Source organism: Chenopodium album, chromosome 13, assembly GCF_948465745.1.
Source record: "Chenopodium album chromosome 13, dcCheAlbu1.1, whole genome shotgun sequence".
Classification (NCBI taxonomy): domain Eukaryota; kingdom Viridiplantae; phylum Streptophyta; class Magnoliopsida; order Caryophyllales; family Amaranthaceae; genus Chenopodium; species Chenopodium album.
The window spans coordinates 6470203-6497979 of record NC_137846.1 but is presented as its reverse complement, the minus strand read 5'-3'; the positions used below and the strand labels follow the sequence as shown (position 1 = coordinate 6497979).

Genomic DNA, 27777 nt, shown 5'->3' with positions numbered 1-27777 from the left:
TAACTTTCATCAAGTTACATTATGCTTTATGATTTTTTTTGGTTAAACGGATTCCTCAAAAACTGAGTGTTAAGTTATAGTTGAATGGATCTAAACCAAACGATTTGATCAAACGAACGAATTAGTAAACCAAACTATAACGATTTACAGTTAGTAACCTCTCTACCTTCATTAGAAGAATGAAATATAATTAGTGTTCCTCTTTCTTGATCATCCCTTTTATTTCCTCGATTAGATGGTTAAGATTTGAATAAGATGATCCGCCTTCACTGATACTCTTCTTTGCTAAGTTCGATGTTTTACTCATTGACCCTTGTAGCTCGTCCTTCTTCCTTTCCATAAGATCATTGATCATGTTCTTTACTATTGTTCGATCACATGTATCCTTCATATCTAGGCCAATCCTCAAGACTTCACTTACAAATCTGCTGTTCACTTGTTGATCACCAAAGTAAGGCCAACAGAGCATTGGTACACCAGCAACAATGCTCTCTAGTGTCGAGTTCCATCCACTATGTGTCATGAATCCACCAATGGCTCGATGAGCCAAAACTTCCTCCTGTGGTGCCCAACCTACAATGTATCCTCTTTCGTTGATCCCCTTCAAGATATCATCTTGGATTAGACTATCTTGGTCACATTTTGTTATGAGATTGGGACTTACAACCCAAAGGAAGTACTTCTTACTCTGGACTAGCCCAACCCGAAGTTCTATCAGTTGATCCTTTGTGAGCATGGTTGAGCTACCAAAACTTTCATAGACAACAGATTTGTCTGGCTTTTGGTCTAACCACGATATGCAACTTCGACCAACTTCCCACAGGGTACTAGAGGAGTTCCTGGACAATGTTGTTTCATTTTGACTGAGTCTGTAATTTAGGTGAGCATGAAGTGGTCCTATGGTGTAGACCCTTGAGCAATGTGAACGGATGAGAGAAAGAAACGGGCTTTCCAATTCCTCAAATGTGTTAATTACGACGGAGTGTGCTTCCCCAATTGCCTGTACCTCACCGGTAGACATATCTTGGACATTTCGACAAGAAGTTGTGTCTAGGTTTCGGCAGTAGCTGGGAAGGTCACGATAGCGAAAGAAGCTGTCAATCCCAGGTTCATTCTTTACTAGTTGATCCATTTTATCATCTGATAAAATGATAATAAAGATTGTCAGAAAATTACCTGATAATAGTCATAATGTCACCAAAATAATTAATATAAGGATAAGCTTTTTGAAATGTAGTTTTTTGACTGATATTCCTAGAATATATTATAATTATATATGTTTACTTGGGTGCAACATTTGCCCTGAAAAATCATGTATAGAGATGCTAGTATGTAGACATCCTAGTGTGCAGTGTGTGCCACTGAAGGGTATTTGCCCTGCTTCAATGAGATTTAGCTGTTTCAGCTGATGCAACCAAAACCTCTCTCAAATGATACCAAATTCTTCAACCAGTCCCTGATATTGCTCTCTCCAATTAAGCTAAGGGTGTTCATTGGGCAATCTGTCAAGCATTGTCCTGAACCCGAGTCCTTGGTACAGGAAAAATGGGCTTTGATAGTTTGATGTATGTGTATCGACATAGACGTTGATGTATGTGGGTTGTGCTTAATAGTGTTATCTTAAAGTCTGCAAGACAAAGAAGTTCAGCTAGGTGTAGTGTAGCATTGAGTTTACATGGCCTATTATTGGCAGTGGAATTATGAGTACATGAGGTGAAGGTGTGAGGATCAAAATCAGGATGTTACATAGCCTAGCCTAATATTGAGACTAATGAGGGTTCATCTGAGGAACTTGAATAGATTGATTATTGCAAAAACAATAATGCTGAGAATTCTGTAACAATTCACAATTTCACATGTAAATACCATACTTTCTTATCAGATCTAAAGAATCTTTTGTGCGTTAACTGAGATTTTAGGTGTTCGATTTTATATGGCCTTTAATTTGCTTTTTCCAATGACAAATTTCATTTATTAGATTTAGTTTCAGCATTTCAATAAGTTTTTTTTTTTTTTTTTTTTTTGACAAGAAGAGCTAACAACGAAAAGACAGAAAAACAAAACAAACTACAAACTAAAAGGACCAAAAAAGGAAATCACGACGACGAGCTTTCATCGCTAACCAGTGAGCCGGAGCAACCCATTGTCGCGGAACCTTCCGAAGTTTGCATGCAGAAAATTCCCGAATAATAGTCCGAATATCTTGGAGCAGCCATAAGCTAGAAATGTCTCGATCCGTTCCCTCTCGAAGGAAAGAAAATAAGGACGAACAATCAGTGTAAATCAACAGACGACGAAAACCACGTCGATTCGCTGCCCGAAGAGCCCAGAGGCATGCTTGTAACTCAGAATGGAGAGCTGGACTAGAAAGGAAGGCTCTAGACCCCCCCGCCCATAACCTGCTCTGAATCTGGTCGTCGAAAAATCCAACCTGCGCCAGCCGTATAATCATGAACCTTACACGCACCATCAAACACAAGGCAGGCATCATAAAGAGAAGGAAAGGAACCACGAAGATATAACCAGTCTCTCTCTTGTACTAGAGAAGGGGTGCCTAATAGAAGAGCGAACAAGAGTTCGAAACTCTTGAGCTGAAGAGCTCCTCGAAATCCACTCGTGCATTAGATGTATGACTAGAGCCGGAGATAAGACAGCCTGCCGAAAGACTTTATGGTTACGAGCCAGCCAAACAGCCCAGAAGAAAGACACTAGAGAAACCAAACCGTCCCAGTTTCGAGCCTGACGTAAGTCCAAAATCAAGTCAACAAAGGCTTCTAGAAAAGGCTTGTTATGTTGAACTGAAAAAATGGATCCATGAGATGTAGAAGCCCAAATATTAGTAATAACCGGACAGTCACGAAACAAATGAGCCAACGTCTCTGAAGCCCCATGACAAAAAACACATGTCGAATTCACCAAGATTCCTCTGGTCTGTAAAACTTCAAAAAGAGGCAGGGCATTATTGAGAACCTTCCAAATAAAACACTGCAATTTCGGGAGTAGGGGTAAACCCCAAAAAATCTTCCACCAAGAGGCTGGGAAAGTAGTTGCTATAGCTGAACCAATAGACTGATGAAGCAACATAGCATATGCGGACTTTGTATTAAAGTTTCCATCTCTTGAGAATTTCCAATATACGAAGTCATCCATCAGCTTGCTAGGGCGCTCCTGAGCAAGAATGCGAAGAGCCGAAGAAGACTCGAATAGCCTGTGAATAGATGTCGAATCCCACACGTAAGAACGCGGATTAATGATAGAAGAAACATGAGACGGAAAGTCCGTCTCACCCGAACCTGGACGAATAGTCAGAGGTTCTCCAGGAACCCAAGTGTCCTCGAGAATTCAAACTTGAGTTCCACAACCCACCTTCCAAGCAATACCACCAGATAAAACTGCCAAGCCTGACAGTAAACCACGACAACCCCACGACGAGCGTGGAATACTCGTCGTCTGAAAAAGCCGAAGGGAGGGGTATTTGGCTGTAAGTAATCTAGAAACCAAAAGCTGAGGGTGATGATGGATACGCCAACACTGGCGAGCTAAAAGGACCGAATTGAAGCTACTGAGCTTACGAATGCCTAGACCCCCCATACCCTTAGGCATATGTAGGAGAGTCTTCGAGCGCAAAGCTAAACCCCGAGATTGGGAGTCTGATTTCCACCAAAACTGGGCTAAAAGACTATCTATCTTTGAACAAACTGAAGAAGGGATCTTAAACACAGAGAGAATATGATTAAAAGATGCAACCAAAACAGAGTTTATAATAACCAGTTTTGCCGCCGAGGAAAGACCTACCGAGGCAAAGGAAGAAAGACGCTGAACCACCTTGTCAACTAAAAAGCCAAAATCAAAGACTTTGCTACGACTTAATTCAACCGGTAAACCCAAGTATGTACCAAGAGAAGGTTTACACTGAAGCCTCAAACTTCGGGAAACACTAGTAGAAAAATACAAAAAAACACCGCTCTATGGCCACCGGTTTTTGAAAACCGGTGGCTTAAAAAATGGGCGGGTTAGGCTAATTCACATTGCCACCGGTTCAAACCGAATCGGTGGCCTTTACCATTTATGCCACCGGTTTGAACCCGTGGCAATTAGCAATTTAAAAAAAAAAAACAAAAAACAAAAACGCTCCCTTAAATACCCCAAACCCTACCTCAATTCACTCTCCCAGCCGTCCCTCTCCTCTTTCTCTCTCCTGCTCCCCCTCTCTTCTTTCTCTTTCTCTTTCATTTCTCTTTCTCTTTCACTCTCAGCCGATCTTCCTTCTCTTTCTCATCTAATCTCCTCCTTCTCTTTCCTTCTCTTTCGATCTCCTCCTTCTCATCTCCTTCTCTTCTCATCTCCTTCGTCTCCTTCTCCCTCTTCTCCTTCGATCTCCTCTTCTCCTTCGATCTCCTCTTTGATTTCGTGCACCATCATCAAGACCACAACGAAGACATGCACGAGGTTTGTGATTAATCAATTAATTCTTGGTTTTTGATTTTAAATTCTGGGTTTTTGTTTTTTGATTCTGGGTTTTTGTTTAATCAATTAATTCTGGGTTTTTACTCGATTTTAATCAATTAATTCTGGGTTTGTGTTTTGGGTATTTGTTTCATTACTAGTTATTGATTTTTTGGGTTAATTAGTCGATTTTGGATTATTTTTTTTAGTGTTTTCGTCGATTTAAATCGATTTTTAATTGATTTTAATCGATTCTAAGTGGATCTCCTTTTGGGTCCTATTCGATTTAATTCTTGGTTTTTTCATTTTTTTTTTTTTTAATTCGTGAAAATCAGTTTTTTTTTTTTTTTGAGTTCGATTTAATTCTCATTTTGTTTTTAGTTCTCGTTTTGAAAATCATTTTGATTTTTTTTAGTTCGATTTAACTCTCGGGTTTTCACTAATTCCTAGGATTTTTGTTTAATTTTTTTCTGGTTTTTTTTTCTTTTTTTTTTCTGGGTTTTAGTTTTCTGGGTTAATTTTCTGGGTTTTTGTTTAATTTCTGGGTTTTGTTTATATTTTGTGTGTTTTTTCTGGGTTTATTTAACCTATTTAAATCGATTTATGGGTTTTTTTTTTGTTCTCAGCTTATACAGTTGTTTTTATCTTTTTTTCGCAGCTTATTTTTTTTATTTAATCGAATTTTTTTTTGATGCAGGTGTATTGATTTGGATGTAGATGTTAAATCGAAGAAAAAAGATGCAGGATTATTGATTTAGGTGTTATATGGTTGTTTTTTAATTTTAATGTTGTAATTTTTTTTGGTTTTTATTGTAAATTTGTTTTTTTGGTTTTTAATGTTGGAATTTTAGTTTTGTGTAATTTGATTAATTTAGTTGTTTTAAATTGGAATTGTTGTATGAGTAATTTAGTTGTAGTTATTAATTTGGTTTTATCACTCTTAAAAAGTGTACAATTATTAGATACTATGAATATATATGTGTTTTTACATATAATTTACATATATGTATAATTTCTGCTACAATTGAAGTGAAATAAATGAAAAAAAAAATATTTTTTTTTTGTTTTTTATGAACATTATTGCCACCGGTTAACCAGTGGCAATACTTTTTAATACCATTAAAAAAAATTGCGGGAAGCAATTATTGCCACCGGTTAACCGGTGGCAATAATTGTTTTTGCCACCGGTTTTGAACCGGTGGCTTTTTAATAATATTATTGCCACCCCCCACCTGGCCACCGGTTCAAAACCGGTGGCATAGGGGGGTTTTGAACCGGTGGCCAATTCATATTTTCGTCTAGTGAAAGATAATCTCGATAATCTGTCGGGGTATTCGGGCTGAACTTTACAAAGGATTTCTGAATATTAATAACCTGACCCGACAAGCTGCAAAATTCTGAAAGAAGAGCAGTAAGGTTGTCACAAACCTTGGGCGAAACTTGCAAGAACAATAAGGAGTCATCAACAAAAAATAAGTGAGAAATCGCTGGAGCACCCCGGGAAATGCAAATTCCTGTAATAAGAGATTCTCTTTCAGCTCTTCGAAGCATCGCAAAAAGAATCTCCATACAAAGGACGAAAAGATAGGAAGAAAGCGGGTCACCCTGTCGAAGACCACAAGAAGGCTGGAAGGCCGACGATGGATTCCCATTCACCAAAATCTGATAAGAAACCGTAGAAACACACTGGCGGATGATATGAATCCAATATGGAGGAAACCCGTAGGCTCGAAGTAGCCTGAAAAGGAAATCCCAACTCACCCTATCAGATGCTTTGTTCATATCTAACTTGATGGCCGCAAAAAATCTTTTTTTAGCTTTTCACCTGTTCATGTAGGAGAGGACTTCATGAGCGATTAAAGCATTATCCGAAAGAAGGCGACCAGGGACAAAAGCATTCTGAAAATCAGCCACCAAACTAGGAATAACCAAGCGAAGGCGCCCTGTAAGACACTTTGCAACACACTTGTAAACCACATTGCAGAGGCCTATCGGATGAAACTGGGAGATGAACTCGGGGTCCTCTACCTTCTGTAACAAGGCTAGGAAAGTGCGATTCCAATCCTTTAGCATATAACCATGAGCAAAAAAGTGTTGAACCGCTGATACCACCGAAGAACCAACAAAATCCCAGTGTGACTTAAAGAAGGCTGAAGGGAAACCGTCCGGACCAGGGGATTTGTTATCATCAATACTGAAAATTGCATCCCGAATCTCATCAACTGAAAAAGGAATCATAAGAGAAGCCTGTTGGTCCGGAGAGAGGGAAGGCAACTGTAAATTATCCCACCAATCTGAGTCCTTTGAAATGGCATCAACTTTGACAGAATAGAGATCCTTATAGAAGTCTAGAGACATAGAAGCAATATGATCATAATCTCGATGCCAAATTCCAGAAGAATCCTTTAGGCCGTAAATTTTATTCTTCCTCTTTCTAGATTGTACGGAGGAAAACAAAAGGCGAGAGTGTGAATCTCCTAGAGCATCCCACTTTACCTTGGCTCTTTGTTGCCAAAATAAGAAAGCAGCTTGAGCTTCCGCTACCTTTTCATTCTTAGTAGTAACAAAAAGACACCGATGCACTGGGGAAGAGAGAGACTGCGAAGCTTGTTGGACCTCCAAAACAAATTGTTTCCAATTAATACCCCAGGCTTTTTTGTGAGAAATACACCATGCAAGCAAACGCTCCCGAGTAACAGAAAGCTTACGACTCAAGACGAACATAAGGGACCCTGGAAAAAACAAGGAGAAAATAGAAGCAACAATATCTCTGATCGCCGAGGCAGATAAACACCAATTTTCAACCCTGTAGGGACGCTTAACATAATCTATATCAGCAGAATCTGATAAGATAATAGCAGCATGATCTGAGAATAAAATGGGTTGATTAATAACTTTGGTGTCCGGGTAGTCTATAAACCAAGAAGAAGTACCATAGGCTCTATCTAGGCGCTCAAAAATGGGGTCAGAATCAGTTCTGTTATTAGTCCAGGTATAACGAGGACCTGAGAATGGGACATCTATCAAATCCAAACCCATACGCCAATCAATAAAATCTGCCCGTCCTGGAATAAAGGAATTGCCTCCTAATTTATCCGAAAGGTATTCCACTTGATTAAAGTCTCCAATAATGACTACTTTTGGAAGAGTGTCCAGAATACTACTAATCAAATGCCAAATCTCCAAACGATTAGTAATATGAGGCGAGCTGTACACAAACAGTACATGTTTTACCTCATCTCCTTACACCAATTTACAGAGGAAAACGTTTTGAGAACTATAAACAGGAACTAAGCCTAATGGGGCAAACCAACATATGAACATACCCCCACTAAGACCAACGGCATCTATGCCATTACAACCCAAGTAAGACAAAGGTGCTAACTTTTGCACAACTATATTAACAGGAAGCATAGTTTCCATAAGACACATTAAATCTATACTATGAGAGCGGACTAGAGAAGAAACATACGGAATTTTAGGGGAGTCCGCTTGTCCCAAGCCCCTACAATTCCAAACTGCTATTTTCATCTAGATTTTGGTGACCCTGTCCGGGAGGTCACCGATCCCTCAGAAGAAACCGTAGAAGGAGAGTCTGAACTCCTCTTACGCTTCTTATATGGTAAGAAATATGAAAGGCAGATAGAATCCTCAAACTGTTGTTGCTGCTCAGCAGTAAGAAGTGTAACCAAAGGCTCGGTCGGACCTCCAGCTCGCTTCCTGGGACCATGCTGCTTGACCCACTCCCACACTTTTTCACCACTTTTACGTAACTTAAGACCAGAACAGACTTTGACCTTGCCTCTGGTCTTCTTAATCGGTGAGCAGCTGGGGTTATTTGTTGGAAATATATATGGGGAAGGTAAGTGATCTCGGTGGTATGAGTATAGTGGTCTGTCAACAAGCCTTTTGCCTTTTTTCCACAGCATACGTGAGTGATGGCGACCATGATGCCTGGTTTTAATGGTTGCTGGTTTTTTTTTTGTGGGGTGGAACTGGAAATTGGTTTGGTTTGAGGTAATTGGAAGGTGATATTAATTCCGAGGTTGTTCTCCTCTTTTTATAGGATGTGAAGGGAAGAGATTCAGTCTTAAAGATTCGTTTTTTTTAAGGGATACTCTCAGTTGACAGTTGACAATGAACAGGATGCAGAGGTAAGGTCAATCTGTTAAAAACAGAATGGAGATTCAATCTACTGGTTCTACATCTTTCAGCTCTCTTCAGTCCTATGTTCTTATTTGAGAGGCAATGTCCAAGAGGCATAGGTGATACACAGGGCTCATCACCACCATTCAGACAAGGACCAGTGACACTGGAATTTAATCTACAAGCAGCTTTCTTATGTCCAACCTTATTGCACCCAGAACAGAAAATAAACAAATTCTCGTAGCGAATGTTAATCCATTTAGGCTCTGAGGTTCCACGGTCTAGATAAAAGCCCGGCAACAATGGCTTAAGGACATAAATTAATAGTTTTACTCTAATTGAACACCTTAGTGATCCAGGAGGGGAAACATCAGTACAAAGTAATTTGCCAACAAGATTAATCATTGGTTTAATGACATGTTTCTCACAATAATCCAAAGGTACCTCATCAAGGTGAACCCAAATAGCAGCATCGTTAAAATTGACATCCTTTATTGAATCTCCCTGAATCCAAGGCTTGAAAATTAGGAGGGCAGCTTGGTAAGCCGCTGACCCCAGCTGAAGCAAAGCATCTCTGTCACGGACATCAACACAAAGGAACAGGAAGACTCCTTCAAATTTCTGGACTACAATTTCCCCAAACGTGATCCAATGGTTTGTTACCCAGAGCTGAATACGAGTCTCTGAAAAGTGTCTATAATCCAAAAATTTCCCAAAGACTAAATATGGGTGGGATAAAGGTGGAGAAGATGCTAGTTGGTGATTACGGATTGGGGTCATAATTGGGTTTGGGATGTAATCGGTGAAAAAAATCGAAAATTGGGGGTTGTTGATCGGAACAGGGGTTTTGGAATTAACCTAGGTCGTATCGAAACATGAACAGGAAGACGGTTGAACTAATAAAGGAGCAAGTAATTGAACTTAATAATACATACCTTTTGTTTTCTTAGATAAAAGGAAAAGAAAATGGTGATTGTTACTGGAAGACGATGGAAAAGGATGAAGAAAGCTAGGAAGGCTCTAGATTTCTAGAGAGGGAAGCTCCCTTTGTAGAGAGAGAAAGTAATTTTACGATTCTGATGCATTTCAATAAGTTTCCAACAAGAGTTATCCCTTTTCCTAATTTTCTGTGAAAACATAAATACTTTACATTTATGCACCCACATAGATGTGGGGTTCTGCAAATTATGGATGGGCATAAATAATTATGGATGGGCATAAATGATAAACCCGATCCAAAATTTAAGATATTCGATTTAGCTTTTTATGTTCCGGATTGCTTATTTTTAAAATTTTCAAATATCTAAAATATACATGTTTTTTCAGATCTAATTTTTGTCAATCTGAATTGCAAAAAGTAGTGCTTACCTTTGAAGGGTATTTCCCCTGCTTCAATGAGCTTTAAAGTACATTTATTAGACCAAGTGAAGCATGCACTTCCAAACCTAACTGCAATAACTGGTACCTTTGCTTCCTTTGCTAAATCTCTAGCAAAGCTCATCCACCCATCCAATAAAAAACAAGTAACTTTATCTATTCCTGTCGCATTAACCAATATCTCCCTCAGTTGGGGTTTAGCACTTGATGGTAATGCTTGTAATATTTCTCTCAACCAATGAGCACCCAATCGTGGATGGTCATCGGGATGGCCATCGGATATTGTCTTGAACCTGAACCCGGGATAGCGAGCAAAACGAGCTTCGATGTCAGTGTGCTTGGTAAGGCATTGCTGGTTATGGATTGTATTTAGGAAGGTTATCTTTATATTTGCTAGACATAATAGTTCAGCTAAATTTAGCATAGGAGTTACATGACCTTGTGCTGGAAATGGAAAGATTAGAACATGTGGTGCCAGTGAATGTTGGTCCATATCTTGTTATCAAATTTCTGAATTCTGTTATTCTTATGATAATATGAAATGGCTATGTTTTCTGATTATTGAAATGATGTGCTGCCCTAGAGGGAAACGTGGCCACATTACTCTGGCTTAAAGTTATCTCTAATCTAATCTAAAAACAGTGATTCTTGTGTGAGCCACGGGTGTATATATACCAAAAACAACAATAATACATACTACCTCCGTTTTTTTTAGTAGACACGTTTTGAGTTTAGCAGTATTCATATACTTTTTTTTACCGTGTTTTGTGGTTTATACATAATGAAAAATATAGTCATGTGCAATCTTGTTAGATTTGTCACGATATATATTTTCAAATTATCAAATTTTCATAATTTTTACTTATTGGTAATTAGAGACATCAATTGTTGAAATTGTGCATTGATAAACGTCACTAAAGAAAAGTGTCAACGTAATTAGAGGAAGTATTTGTTTAGACATAGAAGTATCACTTCCCATCAAGTTGTGTTCCCGAGAGTTTCTTTCTTCTAGCAAGTGCCAAAAAAATTTTGGTTGAACATTGCAACTACTACTCAGGGTATTTTTTTGTTTTTAATTGAAAGATAAGGAGATTTGTTAAGCAACTTCTTCCACACAATTCCTCAATTCTGAATTCTGAGTAATAACTCGTCAACTTTCTGTAATTATTGTCATTATTCATTAAACATCTAATTGGAAGCAAAAAAAAGAATATACTTACTATAACTTGTATTTCTATGTTTCCTCAAAATTTAGGTGATCTGATTTAGAAATAAAAATTCAGTCTAATTTAATCTGAAAATAGAAATTTTGACCTGAAATAAGGTGAACGAAACAAGCTCTCACTTAAGTCAGTTACTGCTGATGAAATGCTGTGACTTTGGTCTTGGGTTTGGTCCTCCCTTCCTTGGGTTATACCTTATATGGCCTTGTAAATTGTAGTGGAAGTGGAAAGATGAGCATATGAGGTGTAGGAGGGTGCTTCTTTTTTGCTATCAATTTTTGGTCTTGGAGTTCAGATTGGGAGATAATACTCGACTATTAGTATTACTTTATTAGTGAATCGTAGTCGTAATTTATTGACTTTTACCTTAATATTGTTAATATTTCCATGATGTTTGTACTAATGCAAATTTTTTAATATATTAGAGGTACGATGTTGTTCTATCTTCGAGGTTATTGTAGAATCTCAATACTTAGAAGCTATTAATACTTCGCATCTAACTACTCCGTGGTAAACAAACTTATTTTCGGGGGAACAAATGCTTATAATCATCATATGAGTTACTTGGTTGAAATCTTTTTTGTGTGTTGTGTCACTTGTATCAGTTGCATCTCATTACTCTCTTTAATTCTTTCTTTTTTATGGGTATTACTCTTTTTTAATTTATTCTTTTTATAGCAATTTTTTATTCATTTTTTTATTACTCATAATCCTAATTTTTTTTTTTTTTTGAACAGGAAGTATAATATCATAAATAATAACCATAATAAATATTTGTAAACCACAGATTTAGAGAAAATATCATAACTTTTACAATCAAAAACATAACTAATTTGCATATTTGGCACAGTTCATACTCCACCGCTTCAAGCTTGACGTGAGCAATGATTTTCGATGTCTTTGCATCTTTCCAAGTTGAGACCTCAACAATCGGCGCTGATGTTTTGATCAATCAGTTGATGACAAATCCTAGACCCATAGGAATCCAAATCACCTTTCCAATTATTATAAGAACCCTAAAAATAAAATTCTCATCCATAGGTGAGAATCAAAATCCCAGAAAATTGGGAAAAATTCGGAAAATTGGGACAGTCTCTCACAAATGGAGAGAACAAAACAAAACAAGCAAACCAAAACGTAAAACAAAACAAACAAACAAAAAATTAATTAACTATTTTCAGTCTATACGGACAAGAAAATTAAAATCCTAGGAGAGAGAGGAGAGAGAAGAGAGAAAAAGAAGAAAAGGAGCGGTACTCGTAAGAATAGTTAATCTTTGCCACTCATAATCCTAACTTATGGGTTCAATTTTATTTAATAAATCTCTTACACTATGTCTATATACTCTTTAATACAAAAATACTCACATAGGAGTATATGGTCTTCATTTTCTTTTCTTTTTTTTTTGGTTTGCGCTATGTAACTACAACAAGTTACTCCGTAATTTGTAACACTCGGCAAAATGGAGTAGGAAGTATCAAGCAAATTAACTTAGAGCATCCACAATGGCAAGTTATATGTACATATAGTTAAGGATTGCCACATCATTATTTATCAAGCCACATGATTTAAGCTACAACATCTACAATGACAAGCTATTTCTTTTGTAATTTTATTATGTACCACATGATTATGTACCACATGATGATATAAAATAAATAAATTTATTAAACAAATAAATATAATAGCATTGGATGGAGTGAAACTACATAGCTCTATGGAGCTATGTAGAAATTGCTAGTAAGTCCTTATGTACAATCATTGTGGATATTCTCATGGATGTCTTATGATGTAAATTTTTTTACATGAAATTTACCGGTCTATGATACCTTTTTCGATAAAGAAAAAAAAAATTATTTGTTTTACACGAATTACAAAAGAATAAGGTGCTGAAAAGTAAAAACGCCTTTCTTATTTATTCCTCATATTATTCCTCAAAAATCCAACCTTTGCACTTTTTTCTCATAAAAATCCAACTTTTATACCCCACCTTCTCTAACAGGTTAAAAAGATTTTTTTTTTTTTTTTAATTCTCTCAATTTCTTTTCTCACTCCTCCTCTTTCTTTCTTCTCTCTCCTCAGAAATGGAAACAACCCAACAACCCTCCTGTACACCACCAACACCACCTGAACATCGTACCACGTCCACCGCTAGTAGGCCTAGTACACCACCAACACCACTCAACCACTCTCACCACCACAACCCATCCCGTAACCACTCTCACCACCACCGCACCATGACCCGAAATCCCACCATAACCCGAAATCCCACCATAACCACCCCAAACAAGTCGCACCAACACCATAACCCTTAACCCAGTTACCATCACCAAAATTCGAAACCCAAACCCACCCAATTTGCAGCCACAACCAAGATCTGAAACCCTTCCATAACCACCGAAAACCAACCTCAACCAACTTTAACAAGGGAAAAGAATCAATCGACAATGGTTGTCAGAGAAGAGAGAAGAAATAGAAGCATTGTTGTGTGAGGTAAGTGGTAGTTTGGAGTCAGTGGTTGCGGGTTTCAATTGATGGTGGATGATCGATTGATGGTGCGAGTTCAGGTTTGGAATCGTTGCGGTGGTCGGTTGTTAATTGGTGTGGGTTGGAGCAGGTGCGGCGGCAGCCTAATTGGTGGTTGGTTTGGGATTTCGGGCTGCACTGTTGGCTGGCCGTGATTATTGGTGGCTGGGCGGTTTGGAGTCGATGGTTGCGATTTGCGAGGCTGCTGAAATGTAGGGAAGAAATGGAGATATATGGGCGGTGGTGCGAGCTGGATTTGCTGATTGGTGGTTGTGACTGTTGTGGCACGGCGGTGCGATTGTGTTGCTGGGTTTCGGTGGCCGGTGGGGATAGGGTGGTCAGGGAAGGAGGGTGGGATTGGCTTTTCTGATTTTATTTTGTTTTTTTTTTTAATTTGAAAAATTTGTTACAAAAAACCTTTTAAAAAAGCACCATTTTGCAGAAAAAAACCTTTTAAAAGTTTTTTGGTTATAAAAACCACCACGTTTATTTTTTTTGCGGGAGGAAACCTATTTACTTAATTACACTTTAATTAACTTGATCAGGCTCTAATTTCCTCTATTTTCTTCAAATAACCTTTAGCCCACCAAATTACTAAGGCTTTGTTTGGCATCACTGTGGTTTTCTGTTTTTTGGTTTTTTGTTTTTCAAAATCATACAATATATGTCATATAATGGTTCAAAAATTAGTCAAACTTATCAAAATCATGATAATTTTGAAAACTGACAACAGAAAAGTGGAAACACCTTTTTCTTGTTTCCTGTTTTTGGTTTTCAAAAAAACTGAAAACAAAAAACAAAAAACAATGCCAAACAAACCCTAAATAATTAGATTAAATTAAAAAAAAAAAAAAAAAAAAAAACCACAACCCCTCCCCTTTCTCCTCCCTTTCCTCTTCCTTCCTCCTCTCTTTCCCCTTCCCCTAGCGCAACCCCCTCCCCCACCGGACCCGCTGCCCAAATCCCCGACCTCCGGCGACCTCCTCCACCGCCGGACAACCCTCATTTTCCCCCTTATCACCGCCGGCGATAATGACCTCCTTGATTATGAAAAACCCTAGAGAAACGATTTGGGGTTTTTTTTTTTTGTGCATCTTGCTTGCAATTTATGCTTGTTTTGGCTTTGATTATATATTTATATGAAGCTAGGGTGATTTGAAGCAAATTGAAATTGATTTGGACTTGATTTGAGTTTGTTTGAGTAAATAAAAGCCAAAAATTTGAAGGGAGCCAACAAGGATAAAGGAGAAAAATGAGGTCAATCGACAGTGGAGGTAGATCACCGCAGGTGTGGGATTCTCGGTGGCGGATCCGGTGGGAGAGGGGGGTTGCTTCCAGGGGAGGGGAAAGGGAGGAAGAAGGGGAAGAAGGTGGTTGGTTGGTGGTTGTGGTGGTGATTTTTTTATATATAAATTAATCTTTTATTATGTAATTGGGTGGGTTAGAGGTTAATTAGAATATATAGGAGGAAATTAGAGCCTAATTAAGTTAATTAGAGGATAATTAAGGAAATGGGTTTCCTCTCGCAAAAAAAATGAATGTGATTGTTTTTTTTTAACCAAAAAGTTTTTAAATTTTTTTTTGTTCTCAAAATGGTGCTTTTAAAAGGTTTTTTGTGACAAATTTTTCCTTTTAATTATTTTGTTTTTTAGTGATTAAAAATATAATTGACCAATTAATGGCTAATACGTGGCACATAACTTACTAAAATCGGTCATCAACGGGGAATGAATCTCTTGGAGAAGGTGGGGTATGAAGGTTGGATTTTCGAGGAATAAAATAAATGTTGAATTTTTTATAAGAAAAATGTGATTTTTTTAAACCTTACCTTGTCAAAACATAACAAGGAGGAGAAGAAGAAGATTGCGATTTGCGAGAACTCAGGTCTCTGATGATGATTTCTTCTAAAGCTTCTTCTTTCTTCTTTAATGGCGGTATGTCTCTTTCCTCTTCTTTTCTTTCCCATTTTCGACTTTTCTCTTCTTTCCAAGATCGTCAATTGTTTCTAACTTCAATTACAGAGCAATCCAAATTAGGGTTTTCCGATCTTAAATCCCCCCTTTCTCTATATAATCAAATGATTAATTTGTGCCCTCTTCCTTCTGTCATGTGTTTCAATCAGTTATTTACTGCTATTGTCAAATTGAAACGACTTCAACATCATTCCACCGTTATCTCTCTCTTCAGGCACCTTGAATTGTTTGGTATTAAACCCGATATGTATTCTATTGGTATTCTTGCCAATTGCTACTGTCATTTGGGCAGAGTTGATTTCGGATTCTCTCTCCTTGGTAAAAGACTTAAGCTTGGTTATCCTCTTAATTCTGTCATTTTTAATACCTTAATTGATGGTTTTATCCACTCTGATAATTTCCCCCAAGCTGCTCATTTGTTGGATAAAATTGTCAAGCTTGGTTTCCAACCCTCCATTGTTACCTATAATACTATTGTCAAAGGGCTTTGTAGGATTGGCGACAATGCGTCTGCTCTCACTTTTCTTAACAAAATGCAATCTGGATCTCATTTTAAGCCTAACATTGTTATGTACAACACTATTATCGATAGTCTTTGTAAGGACAGGTTATTAGAAGAGGCCCTAGACCTGTTCTCCTCCATGAAAACTGAGGGCATTAAACCCAATGTTGTCACTTATACTTCCTTGATTCGAGGCCTCTACAATTCCGGCTGTGGGGATGAGGCTCAGCGTGTGTTCGCTGAGATGTTAGAGAGCAACATTGCACCTAATGTTAAGACCTACAGCATGCTGGTTGACATGTTTTGTAAAGATGGCTGTGTTGATCAAGCTCAATCCATTCTAAAGCACATGATTGAGAAAGGTGTGACTCCTGACATCATTACTTATAATGCGTTACTGGATGGATATTGTTTGTGCAGTCAGATGGAGGATGCAGAGAACCTACTCGTTCTCATGGCTGAAAATGGTTGTGAGCCTAATCTTGTCAGTTTCAACACTATGATTAATGGATATTGCAAGGCTAATAACATTGACAAGGCCCTAACCATATTCCATGAGATGTTACAGAAAGGGATAACACCTGATGTTGTTACCTATAACACTCTTATAGATGGACTGTGCAAAGCCAATAGAATCCCAATTGCACATAAGTTGTTCAAGGAAATGCTAGCTGCCGGAGTTACTCCAGATGTTGTCACCTATGCATCTTTGCTTGACTGCCTTTGCAAAAGTGCGCTACTTGATGAGGCTGTGAAATTGCTTGAAGAAATGGAGGATAATGGTGTTAAGCCAGATATTGTCATCTACAATATCCTAATAGACAACTTGTGTGAGGCTGGACAACTTGACGATGCAGCAAAAGTCTTTTCACATCTTGTAACAAAAGGTCTGCAACCTACTGTTAAAACATACAATATACTGGTCAAAGGCTTCTGCAAGAAAGAGATGATGAGTGAAGCTGGTCAAGTGTTGAGGATAATGGAGGAAGATGGTTGCCCCCCTGATGATGTTACTTATAATACGGTCATTAGAGGTTACATTCTCAATAATGATTTGTCAAATGCATTATACTACCGTGATATTATGGTTGGCCAGGGATTTGAAGTTGATGCAGACATCAGAAACTTATCAGCTGAAAAGAAACATTAACATTGACAAAGCCCTCAACTTTTTTTGAAGTAATGTAAAAGAAATAGCATCTGATCTTGTTACCAATTACATGTTTTTCTGGAATGTGTAAAGCCAGTATACTCCTACTTGTGCATAAACTGTTCAAGGAAATGCAAGCTCATGGCTTTTGTTGTTGTTTTGTTTGTGTGAGGTTGTGAAACATAAGCTGTTCAAGGAAATGCAAGCTCATGGCTTTTGCTGTTTTGTTTGTTTGAGGCTGTGAAACTTGAATTTGCAATAATCAGAGGCTTCTGCAAGAAAGGGTTATGAGTGAAGCTGTCGAGCTACTCAGTAAAATGGAAGAAAAGGGCTGCTTCCTCGATAGTGCCTCAGGTACTTTTGTAGTTTGATATTATTATCTAATTTATTATGGTATTATATATTTTGATAAATTGTGCCTCAGTTATATTCTTGGTACCGACTGCATACCTCTCTTTCTTCAATTTCAGTTTGATGTCTTTAATTAAGTGGTTTTATAGGCAATTAGCCTTCTATATATTATTATTATCTCTTTCTTATGTCCTCATTATTGTCTATTGTGTCAAAGCTCGCAGTGTAACATTAAGTTGTTAGTATTACACACCCCTTTAATTGCTTGTGCTCTTGTGGGATGCTGAAAGCAATATAATTAGCCAAGACCTAGAACTGAGATTTTAATGCCGAAACACTTGGAAACCTGGAATATGATTAGTATGTTTTGAATGTTAGAATTGCTAAGACCTAAAATCAGTATTGTTGCAATGTTGCTACGTAGTATGTTGGCTTCTTGGAAATTTTCTGTTAGCTTCACAGATTTAGATGCTTTTAGTTGGCATTAGTTTTCCTAAGCCGAGAAGTTTTGCTTGCTGCATCATTTGGAATCTGTGACTTATTTCCTTTTCTAGTTCAACCTTATTATATCCCTCTGTATAGATGAAGACGTAGAACTTAGACCTTAGAAGCCTGATGCAGGATTGCAATCGCCAGTGAAGAATTCAACCAATCTGTATATCACATGAGAGTATGAGACTCTCTCAATCAAACTTATCATCAAAGAAATTTTAACTAAGTTTTCTTTGGCAGTAGGCTGATGCAGACAATTTGAACTCAACTTGTGGTGTGTATGCTTGGTTATTTTGCTTTTCGGGTCTATTTAACCTTAAGTTTACATGAAACAAACTCAATTGGATGATAAACATAATTATATTTTGGTTATTAGGAGTCTAGAAGCCTTAAAATTTTTAGGTGCAACAAGAGTTATAAAATTGCCTTTAATTCATTATTTAAACCTCGAAAATCGATTACACAGGACTGTCAAGCTATATGCCTATAATAAACACAACTACTGCTAAATACATGCAGAAGCTACATTTATGCACTGTAAGTATTACGTTAGTTCAATAAATTGAATTAGTATACATAATAACTTTTTCATTGTCAAATATCAATCACAGCTGCACTTTTACACAAGTTTTAGTTTACAGAACAGGGGAATTCAGATCTGAACTTTGGTCATCTCAACTATCTCCTTGAGATTAAAGGGGTGAGAATAAGATTTAGGGCCGTTAAAAGCCGCTAAAGCTAGGAGCCTGTGAACAGCTTCTGTTGGATGAAATGCATCCCAGAAAGCATATTGATTCCTGTTTAAACATGGTATTAGTAAAGGAAGACACATTTTTTCTGCATTATTTCGCCCCACTCCACAGCATGCTCTCTCCAATTCTGTCAATCCTGCAATCCACAGATGATTACTAACATTAGACAAATGTGAACTGAGGTTGGAATTTTTTTAGGATATCTTTCTCCATTTTTTGTTCTCCATAACTTATAATGTCTCGTAATAACTAAGTGTTGGACAATCATCTAATAAGAAAGGGCATTTGCAAGAATTCTAAGATTTGCTTCCAATTAACATTTCTTACCAAATTGGGAAGGATGAGCAAGTATATCCGTCAGAGCCTGGAAAGTATCTCCAAAAATAAAAGTTGCATTTGGGTGGGTGACATTAAATTGATCAACCAAGGTTCTTAGCCTTATGTTGAACATCTGAACCACATCATTGCTGAAGGTAACACATTTATCAGCAGGCAGTTGAGCCGCTGTTTTCTGAGAAGGGGTGCAGCCAATTGGCCCTACTCCAGCCAAGAAGAACAACCTTAGACCTTGATCGTATAGTGCCTGTGTAGAAGGTGAGACGGTGTTAATGGCAATGTTCACATGTACCCTTATTTCTTAGAATTACATTGTGAAGCAAATCAAGTCCTAGTGTCTAAGAAAGGTCTGAGTTGCTTTAAACGATCATGTCATATTCTTAAGAAGACTCTATTATGCAAACAAACACATTTATACTTCAACTACTATAATGAGTAACTCGTAGTTGATCTCGAGGATACATAAATACCCTATTTCATATCTTTGTGATATTTTAGGAATTTGTGTTGATAGGTAATTTTGGTGTAAACTTAGGAGGCATGGATGGTTATGACACTACCCGAGTGTATAACGGATATCTTACAATTTGTCGTACCTGAATTTGCTTTGTGTATTGGTTGATGACAACATCAGCATAATTTTCGGGCTTGAATTTAGATTGACTTGGGTAAGTTGGATTGAGGTAATTGTTTACATAATCATTGCTTCCTAGTATAATCACTGCCAAAGCCTTTGTAAGGTATTGTTGCAACTCTGTCTCATTCATATGATTTTGCAACTGTCTTTTGGTGATTCCGAAATTCCGAGCCTGTAGACTGAAGCTAAATCTTTCTCCCTGTCACAATTTACACTTATCATGAGACTTTACAAAGGAAGTAAGACCAAATTAGAGGAAAAACATGTCAAAAATGATAGTGATCAAATGATATTACGCATCTAAAAATTTTAATTGATGATGTATTTTTTTTTTTATTTGGCATAGATAATGATCGTCTTTGCTTTTCATAGCGTCCTAAACTTAAATCAGAAATATAAAAGGACGAGATTTAAAATACATGAAGATGTGATGAGACGGCTTAAGGTTCCTTATACTTGAGATTCTAAGGATTAAGAGGAGGAAATTTACCAAGGCTTGTCCACTTTCTTCAAGAATTCCCCCGGCAGCTGAGGCGTAATTTACACCATACATGATGTCTCTATCAGTAGAGAAAGGATTTGCAAAAGGTGGTAAATAGGGAAGTCCTAGCGATTCAGCTGCATACACAAATTAGTTCATAAAGTACGAATATATGACATGTAAGAAAAAATAAAAAATAAAAAAATTTAGTATGGACGGGTGTATTTAAATTAAGAGGGTCAAATTAATCACCCCAAAAAAAAAAAAAAAAAAAAAAAAAAAAAAAAAAAAAATCAACTATATAAGCATGGCAATGAATTGTGTCGACATGGTGCAACCCAGCCTAAGCCACGGTGGTCATGTCCTGCCAGCCATCCTATGGACTAGGCCGCACGTTGTGCCATGCTACCTTAAGAACCAAATCAATCTACATTGTGTTGTCACAACTCACAACTCATTATAGAAACTTGTTTTATGCATTACGAAGTAAAGTAAAAAATAAAATTGCGAATAGAAAAGCGATTAATGAAATTACAAAGAAAGTCGATTATGGTTTTCCCGTTGGTGAATCTTCCGGTAGGTCCTTGATAAAAATCAATCCCGTAAGGGTAGAAGTTTGCTTTAGCTTGGGCGGTCAAGTAGTTGTTGTTTCCATTATCAACAAGTGAATCTCCAAAGACGTACATTGCTGTAAATTGTTGAGCACTTGATGCCAATCTAGCATGTAAAAATGCATATATTAGAACTATAAAATTGATGATTCTCAATTTCTTGAGTATTCTCATCAGGCATAAATTCTTCATGATTGATAATATAATGTTAAGGTATATTTTTGGTTCTTTTTTGTAATTTGTTAAAAGGTATACGATCTACGAAGAAGTATATAAAGCCTACGTAAAATGTTGTTAGAAAGCAAATAAAGATGGGTACGTGTTAATTTAAATGCACAATATGTTTGCAAAGTTTGTTAACTTGTGACCTTTATTCCCAAATTTCCTCTTTGATGCCATAATTTTATGCATGGTTTTTCCTTTTCGTTTCCCTTTTGATATGACTTCTAGGCTTGGGTAATGGAGGTAAACATAGTTTCTTCTTTTTTTAAGAAAACATATTTATTTTATAGATAAATAAAATTAATAACAATAACCATAATTTTGGCTAGTCTTTTAGAATAAACTTAATTGTGCATTAATCCATCTTCACAACTGAGATGATCTCGCTTTTTTTTTTTTTCTAATTTTTAACGAGTGTTATACATAGATAAATTTTGTAATCCTTCTAATAGAAATAGTAGCATTGAATTATTTTGGAGAATATACTTTATAATTCACTTCAATGTTGAGATTAATCTTAGTTAACACATACGATTTAAATCATAAATTTAAATTAAAATTAACTTGCTAAAACGGATTTAATTTATTATATTTAGATAGTCACCATTTTAATACTGTGTTATATCTTGTACTGTACTCCATAACTTGTATGAAAGTCTTTTAACTGTGACTTTACAACTTAGAGCTCACATTACCTACCTAGCTTTTTCCAAACATGAATATGCTCAAAATAATTAACAAAATGTAAGCTAAGGGTATCACACTATCACACCAACTTGTTTGTTTGCTAACGAAAAATCATGTTATTCTCCTTGCAAGTAAACTTCAAGCATAATTATCATGTACAAAAGGATGAAAGTTGTGGGCCATGACAGACAAATCCAGAGGCTAAGTATGGATCAATACATACTTTGAAAGCATTGTTAATGGTTGTGATCATAATTCATGAAAAAAGGACGTCTACATGAAATGCGCCTTTTTCCATGAAATATACTCAAGAGTCGAGATGCTTACGTTTCTTTAATTTAATTGCCTACTTTGGATAATCTGGGGAGAAAATAAAATAGAGAATATATATTATAGCTACTTACCGTGATGAGAATCTACACAACTACACCAACATATTTAGGGTTTGATCTATTTATTTGATTTTTCAATTAATTGAACTTATTTAATTAGCTCAAGAGCAAGATCAGAAACCAGATTAGAGCGAGTTTACATTAGGGTTCCCCCTTCAAAAAAAAAAAAAAAAAAAAAAAAAAAAAAAAAAAAAAAACTATTAAATTTGAAATTATTTGATCTTGTTTTACTCCCTTTGTTACGGAGTATTATTTATTGGCGTGTAGTTTTAGATATTTTTATTGACTTTAATATTATACAGAGTATAAAACTATACTCTCTCGGAGAAAGTATATATAAAAGTATATAAAAGTATAAAACTCACAAAGTAATTTGTGCATGTATATCAAGGCTTGCAAGGTCATGCATATTGGTAATTGATTTATTGGGTAGATTAATAAGGGTGTATTTCTTTTAATTTTTATTTTATTTACCGGGAATTAAAGTGTGTTTTATTCCCTTGATTTCACTAATTAGAATTTATATTAGCTGTAATTAAGCATAGGTAGTCCTTTTTCCAATAATAAAAAAAAAAAAAGATATTAACCCTTCATAGTTTCATTTGTATCATTATTGTATGGACAATTGGGCTTAACCTTTGGTAAATTTCTTGTTTTATGGCGAAGAGAACTCTTGATTGCATTTTTTTAGTTCATGAAAAGCACACTTTCTAAATCTAAATTATGCATGCGGTGATAATTAGGTAGTGAACGTGAGGAATTAAGGGATATAATTAGTTAAAGTGGTACATAATTGTAGTTACATGCATGAAAGTGGAAATTGTGAATCACATGCATATTAAGACGTTTCATGTGAAAGAAGTTAAAGAGAACAGAGAAATGAATTTTTGCAAGCAATGTGGCATGAAAATGCATGACTCATTAATAAGGATCGATGCATATGACTGATATGAGTTTAGATAGTGAATACATATGAATTGTGTGTATAAATTGATATTTATAAAAAATTCTAGTCTTTTTAAGCTATGTCCGGAAAATATGTGAGATGATGTAAAATCACACCAAATAAATGAGGATAATTATAGTAATATTATTATAAGGAAAGAAAATTAAAAAAGGATCTTTTCATAATGCTCGTGGCTCACCCCAAACATCTATATCTATACTTCTATACTTAGTATTTAAAAACTCAAACCAAGATGCACACATGTCTCCATCCTATATTATCTTTTCCAATTGAATGTGCCAAGTGTTCACTATTCCAATCCATTGTGCCACATGTTCACAATTTTAATCTATATGCCAAGTGTGTACTATCTATATCTATACTTAATATTTAAAAACTCAAACCAAGATGCACACATGTCTCCATCCTATATTATCTTTTCCAATTGAATGTGCCAAGTGTTCACTATTCCAATCCATTGTGCCACATGTTCACAAGTTTAATCTATATGCCAAGTGTGTACTATTATCTTATTAATTCTAAGAGAAAGTAATTATTTAATTAAAAATTTATAATTTATAATTAACAGTTTATAACTCTAGGTACGTAGTAATTGTATATTAATTATTACATATTTATATGTATATTACTATATCTTTTAACAGTAAATCCACCATCCATGGCTTCTTCACCTTCATCAGCAAACCTACAATAATCGATCCCACGCACTCTTTATTTTCATCTCCCCTCTTAAATTCCCACAAATTAATTTCTTTAATCATCTTTTTGGTTACAAATCCGCCCATAATAATGATGATAATGAGTTTTTGGTATTTATTCACAATTCACTAACCTTACTCAATGCAATATTACCTATAATTAACATAGCTCCACCTCCGTCACATTTGCATGCAGATTTGGTGAGTGACTATTATCTTTTTCTTTCTTTAACATATTTTTTTTTTACATTTTAAGTTTTAATTTAATTTTTAGTGAAATTGGAATAAAATATAAACATAGATGAGTTATTGTTACTTGAAATCCCCAGTTAACAAATTGGAAAATTGTTGTATGCTTTTGTAGTAAGGTTGAAGCAAATTGAAGGTGGTTATCAGAGGTAAAGTTCTTTGGCTTGTTAATCTGTTATTTGGTTTAAGCTTCAATTAAAGGTTTGAAAATCTTTTAACAAAATAAATAATTTAGGTTCGAAATTCTTGGTTTTGGTTTAGTTGAATGATTTCTTTCTTTTTTTTCTCCCCATTTTAATTACTAAACTATAATCTTATTACCGGGTTGTATTAGTGATGAGTTTAAAATCACTTTCAATTACCTTTACAAATTAGAAATCAAGGGTTCAAATATATTGGTAATCAAACCCTTCATCTTCGTTGCCTTTAGGATAAATATTTTAGTGGTTGCAAATAACTTAAATCATACAAAGTATTGTTTTTTACTTATAAACAAAGGCTTATTACATGCTACAATAATTATTAGTATCTGTAACGCCCTAGAAATTCATTTCTTTTAAAATACCTATTTTGCCCTGTTTAAAACTTTAAATAGGAATATCTAAGACATTACCGCCACCGTGAAAACGACTAAGGCAACTATCAAAGACACACAGCGGAAGACTAATTTCAAAACCTTTCAAAACAAGTCAACCCAAAGTTAAACGAAGTAAAATAAAATCGACCTACAACTTGGAACCATTATAGGCCCTTATTAAAACCAAAACTGAACTCAAAACTCTTTTCGTTAGTCACGCATAATAATCAAGTCATAAATAAATAAAGCAATAAACACATCATATACTTATAGAAACTAGCATGATTCGCTCTTCACTCATGCCCATTCATGAAAATGCTTCATCACCTGAAAAGCTTATCTCTACCTATTTCCACTACTCTCCATTAAAAATGGGTCATCATAGGACCATGATAAAGACAAGGCCAATAACACACAAAACACACAATCAACAAAGCTGAGTACATAAGCGTAATTAACACACTAGCATACAATTCCCTATCAACACACGACTTACCTTGTTGCATCTGTTTTTCAAGCATACAACATTCAATAAAAGTTGTCACTAAACACTAAATAATTTATTTAGCGTTGATTACGCATCGAACGGGTTTCCCACTAACCTCCCCCAATAAATTGAGGTTACTGACACGGGAGCTAACCGTGCCAGCATCAAAAACCACACATAGGTGGCGGAATTCCAGCGCATAATAATAATAAAAGGAATGTACAGCGTCCTGTACTCCAGTAGAAGTTATGATCAAATATAAAGTCACATAACTCCCCCCATATGTTCATACTCAAGGTATATACGTTTCAAGAGTTTTGGTGTTCTCTTTCACTTTACTTTATTTACCGATTATTAAGCTTGGTGACGACTCTCAAACCATAATCATTCAATCAACAATAATTATTCAAACAATCAAATATATCAATTTAATTCTTGAATAATTAGTGACCACAAAATATTAATGTTGAACCCTTTTTAATTCTACCTCCGTGCCAATGACACCTTAAACGCATAAAGCGCCACAAATCCTATCCCTCGGTGTTAAAAACACCTTAAGCGCACTAAGACACCAACATACAATTTATTCCTCGTGTACATGGACACTTATATAGCTCTTTCCTCATGCTTATAGCATCAATAAAAATTATATGAACCATAATTAAATTCCTTTTCAATATTCCAAACCAAATTAAACATTTAGTTTAATTAAACATGCTCTCTATCATGCCATAAATAAATATGTGGTTCATAAATAATATTCTAAGCTATTATTTTCCATTCAATAATCCCTCACAAATAAATCATGCTTCATAATCCAATCACCAATAACATCCAAATCATAATTTCCATTCCAAACCTAGCATGATATTACTTGTAATCAATCAAACACATTTAACATGCTACTACATCAACATAATTATGCTAAGTACACGAACGTACCTCAAATAAGCCCTTAAAGTAGCCGATTACACTACAATAATTCCCGAATCAAGTCTCGTACATAAAGGGACAATAATACTATATTAATTCTCCTTGTATACACAATTTCCAGCAACTTAAATTTACTTTAGACTACTTAAAAAAAATCTGAAAATTATTTAAAAACCCCTAATTAAACTCCTTTTTAATGGGTAATCACACCCTTTCATTAAAATCACAATTATACTACTTTAAATAAAATTCCAGCATTTTAAACTAATCAAAAACCCTTTTAAAACTTCATCAAAATACATTTTTATACTTAAATTATCCATAGAAACATTAAATTATCCCTTATCCTTTAAACTCAAGGATAAAATTTAAAGCATAAACAAACTTCGTTAAAAATCAAAAACTGCCCGAAAATCATATTTAGAGGCTGAATTTGGCCAAAGGTGGTGAGTCTTTCTTAAAACGTTGTTTCCACATGGAAAACACTACTTTTTTATCAAACTCGGATGAGTTCAGAACCTGATCGGGATTATAACGGGATTAATATTAACGAATGGAAATCTAAAAATTAAAACACGAATTTACGTGTTCAAAATAATCTGGAATTAAGTTAAACTAATCAGTAGTTATAATCACCAAAATTTCAAACATCATTACTATAAAAGCCCTAAATCAATTGTTCGCAAAAACCCTAAAATCGTGATTTTCAATAATTAAAAACCCTAGGTTATAAAATTTACAAAATCTGAAAATTATGACATTTATAAAATCTGAAATTATAAAGTTTAATCATCAAAATACAATTTGATACTAATTAAATTAATTTCAAACAATAAAATCAAAACCCATAAATCAATAATTATAATTACACAAATTAATAAAATAAAGGAGAAAGAAAATAAGATTAACCTTTTTGTGTGGGAAATTTTTGGGGATTCATGGTATATTTATAGAGTAGAGAGTGTAGGGTTAAATTTGGGCTTATAAAGGTGTGAGCTTAAGTTATGGGATAGGGCTTAAGTTATGGGTTTTGGAATAGGTTATTCCAATAAAAGTATGTAGGAATAATTTACATTGCCCAATAATTAATAAATGTTTGGCCCAAAATATATTTTACTTTTATAAAATCTTATATTTAAAATACTTTAACCCTTTAAAATATTTAATTAAAATACTTGAGCCTTTAACAATACATTTTATTAATACTTAAATATTTTATAAAAATACGGGGTATTACAGCATCTACATAGACAATAACTAATTTTGACTTATAAACACGTTTCAAAGTAACAAGTCCCATTACTTAAAATATTCTAACGAAATTCGTTAAGGAGATCAGAAAAAGAGTTAAAATATAAAACATACATATGCAAAGAGAACAATATCATCGGCTGGAAAAATATCCTTAAAATATGCCTGTACATTGTACGGGCCAAAAGACTAGTTTAAATTGATACGGTTTACCGTTTACTCCATAGCTTTTTGCGTAGTTTAGAACTAATGATTAATGTATCTTTAAAAAATAAAAATTAAAAAAAAAAAAAAAAAAAAAAACTTGTATA

General features: G+C 35.4%; 2 protein-coding genes across 2 annotated transcripts; both read right to left on the bottom strand.

The window, feature by feature from the left end:
* Positions 1-16: 16 nt before the first annotated feature.
* Positions 17-10584, bottom strand: LOC145574417 (7-deoxyloganetic acid glucosyltransferase-like). Its single transcript, XM_081632200.1, has 2 exons — positions 9961-10584; positions 17-1140 (listed from the first exon to the last, which is right to left on the bottom strand). The coding sequence occupies exons 1-2, from the start codon at positions 10460-10462 to the stop codon at positions 191-193; spliced, it is 1452 nt and encodes a 483-aa protein (XP_081488326.1). The 5' UTR covers positions 10463-10584; the 3' UTR covers positions 17-190.
* An 8254-nt stretch (positions 10585-18838) lies between these two features.
* On the bottom strand, positions 18839-21195 carry LOC145575107 (GDSL esterase/lipase At5g08460-like). Its single transcript, XM_081633023.1, has 5 exons — positions 20928-21195; positions 20402-20529; positions 19871-20110; positions 19266-19521; positions 18839-19074 (listed from the first exon to the last, which is right to left on the bottom strand). The coding sequence occupies exons 1-5, from the start codon at positions 21193-21195 to the stop codon at positions 18839-18841; spliced, it is 1128 nt and encodes a 375-aa protein (XP_081489149.1).
* Between the last annotated feature and the right edge of the window lie 6582 nt (positions 21196-27777).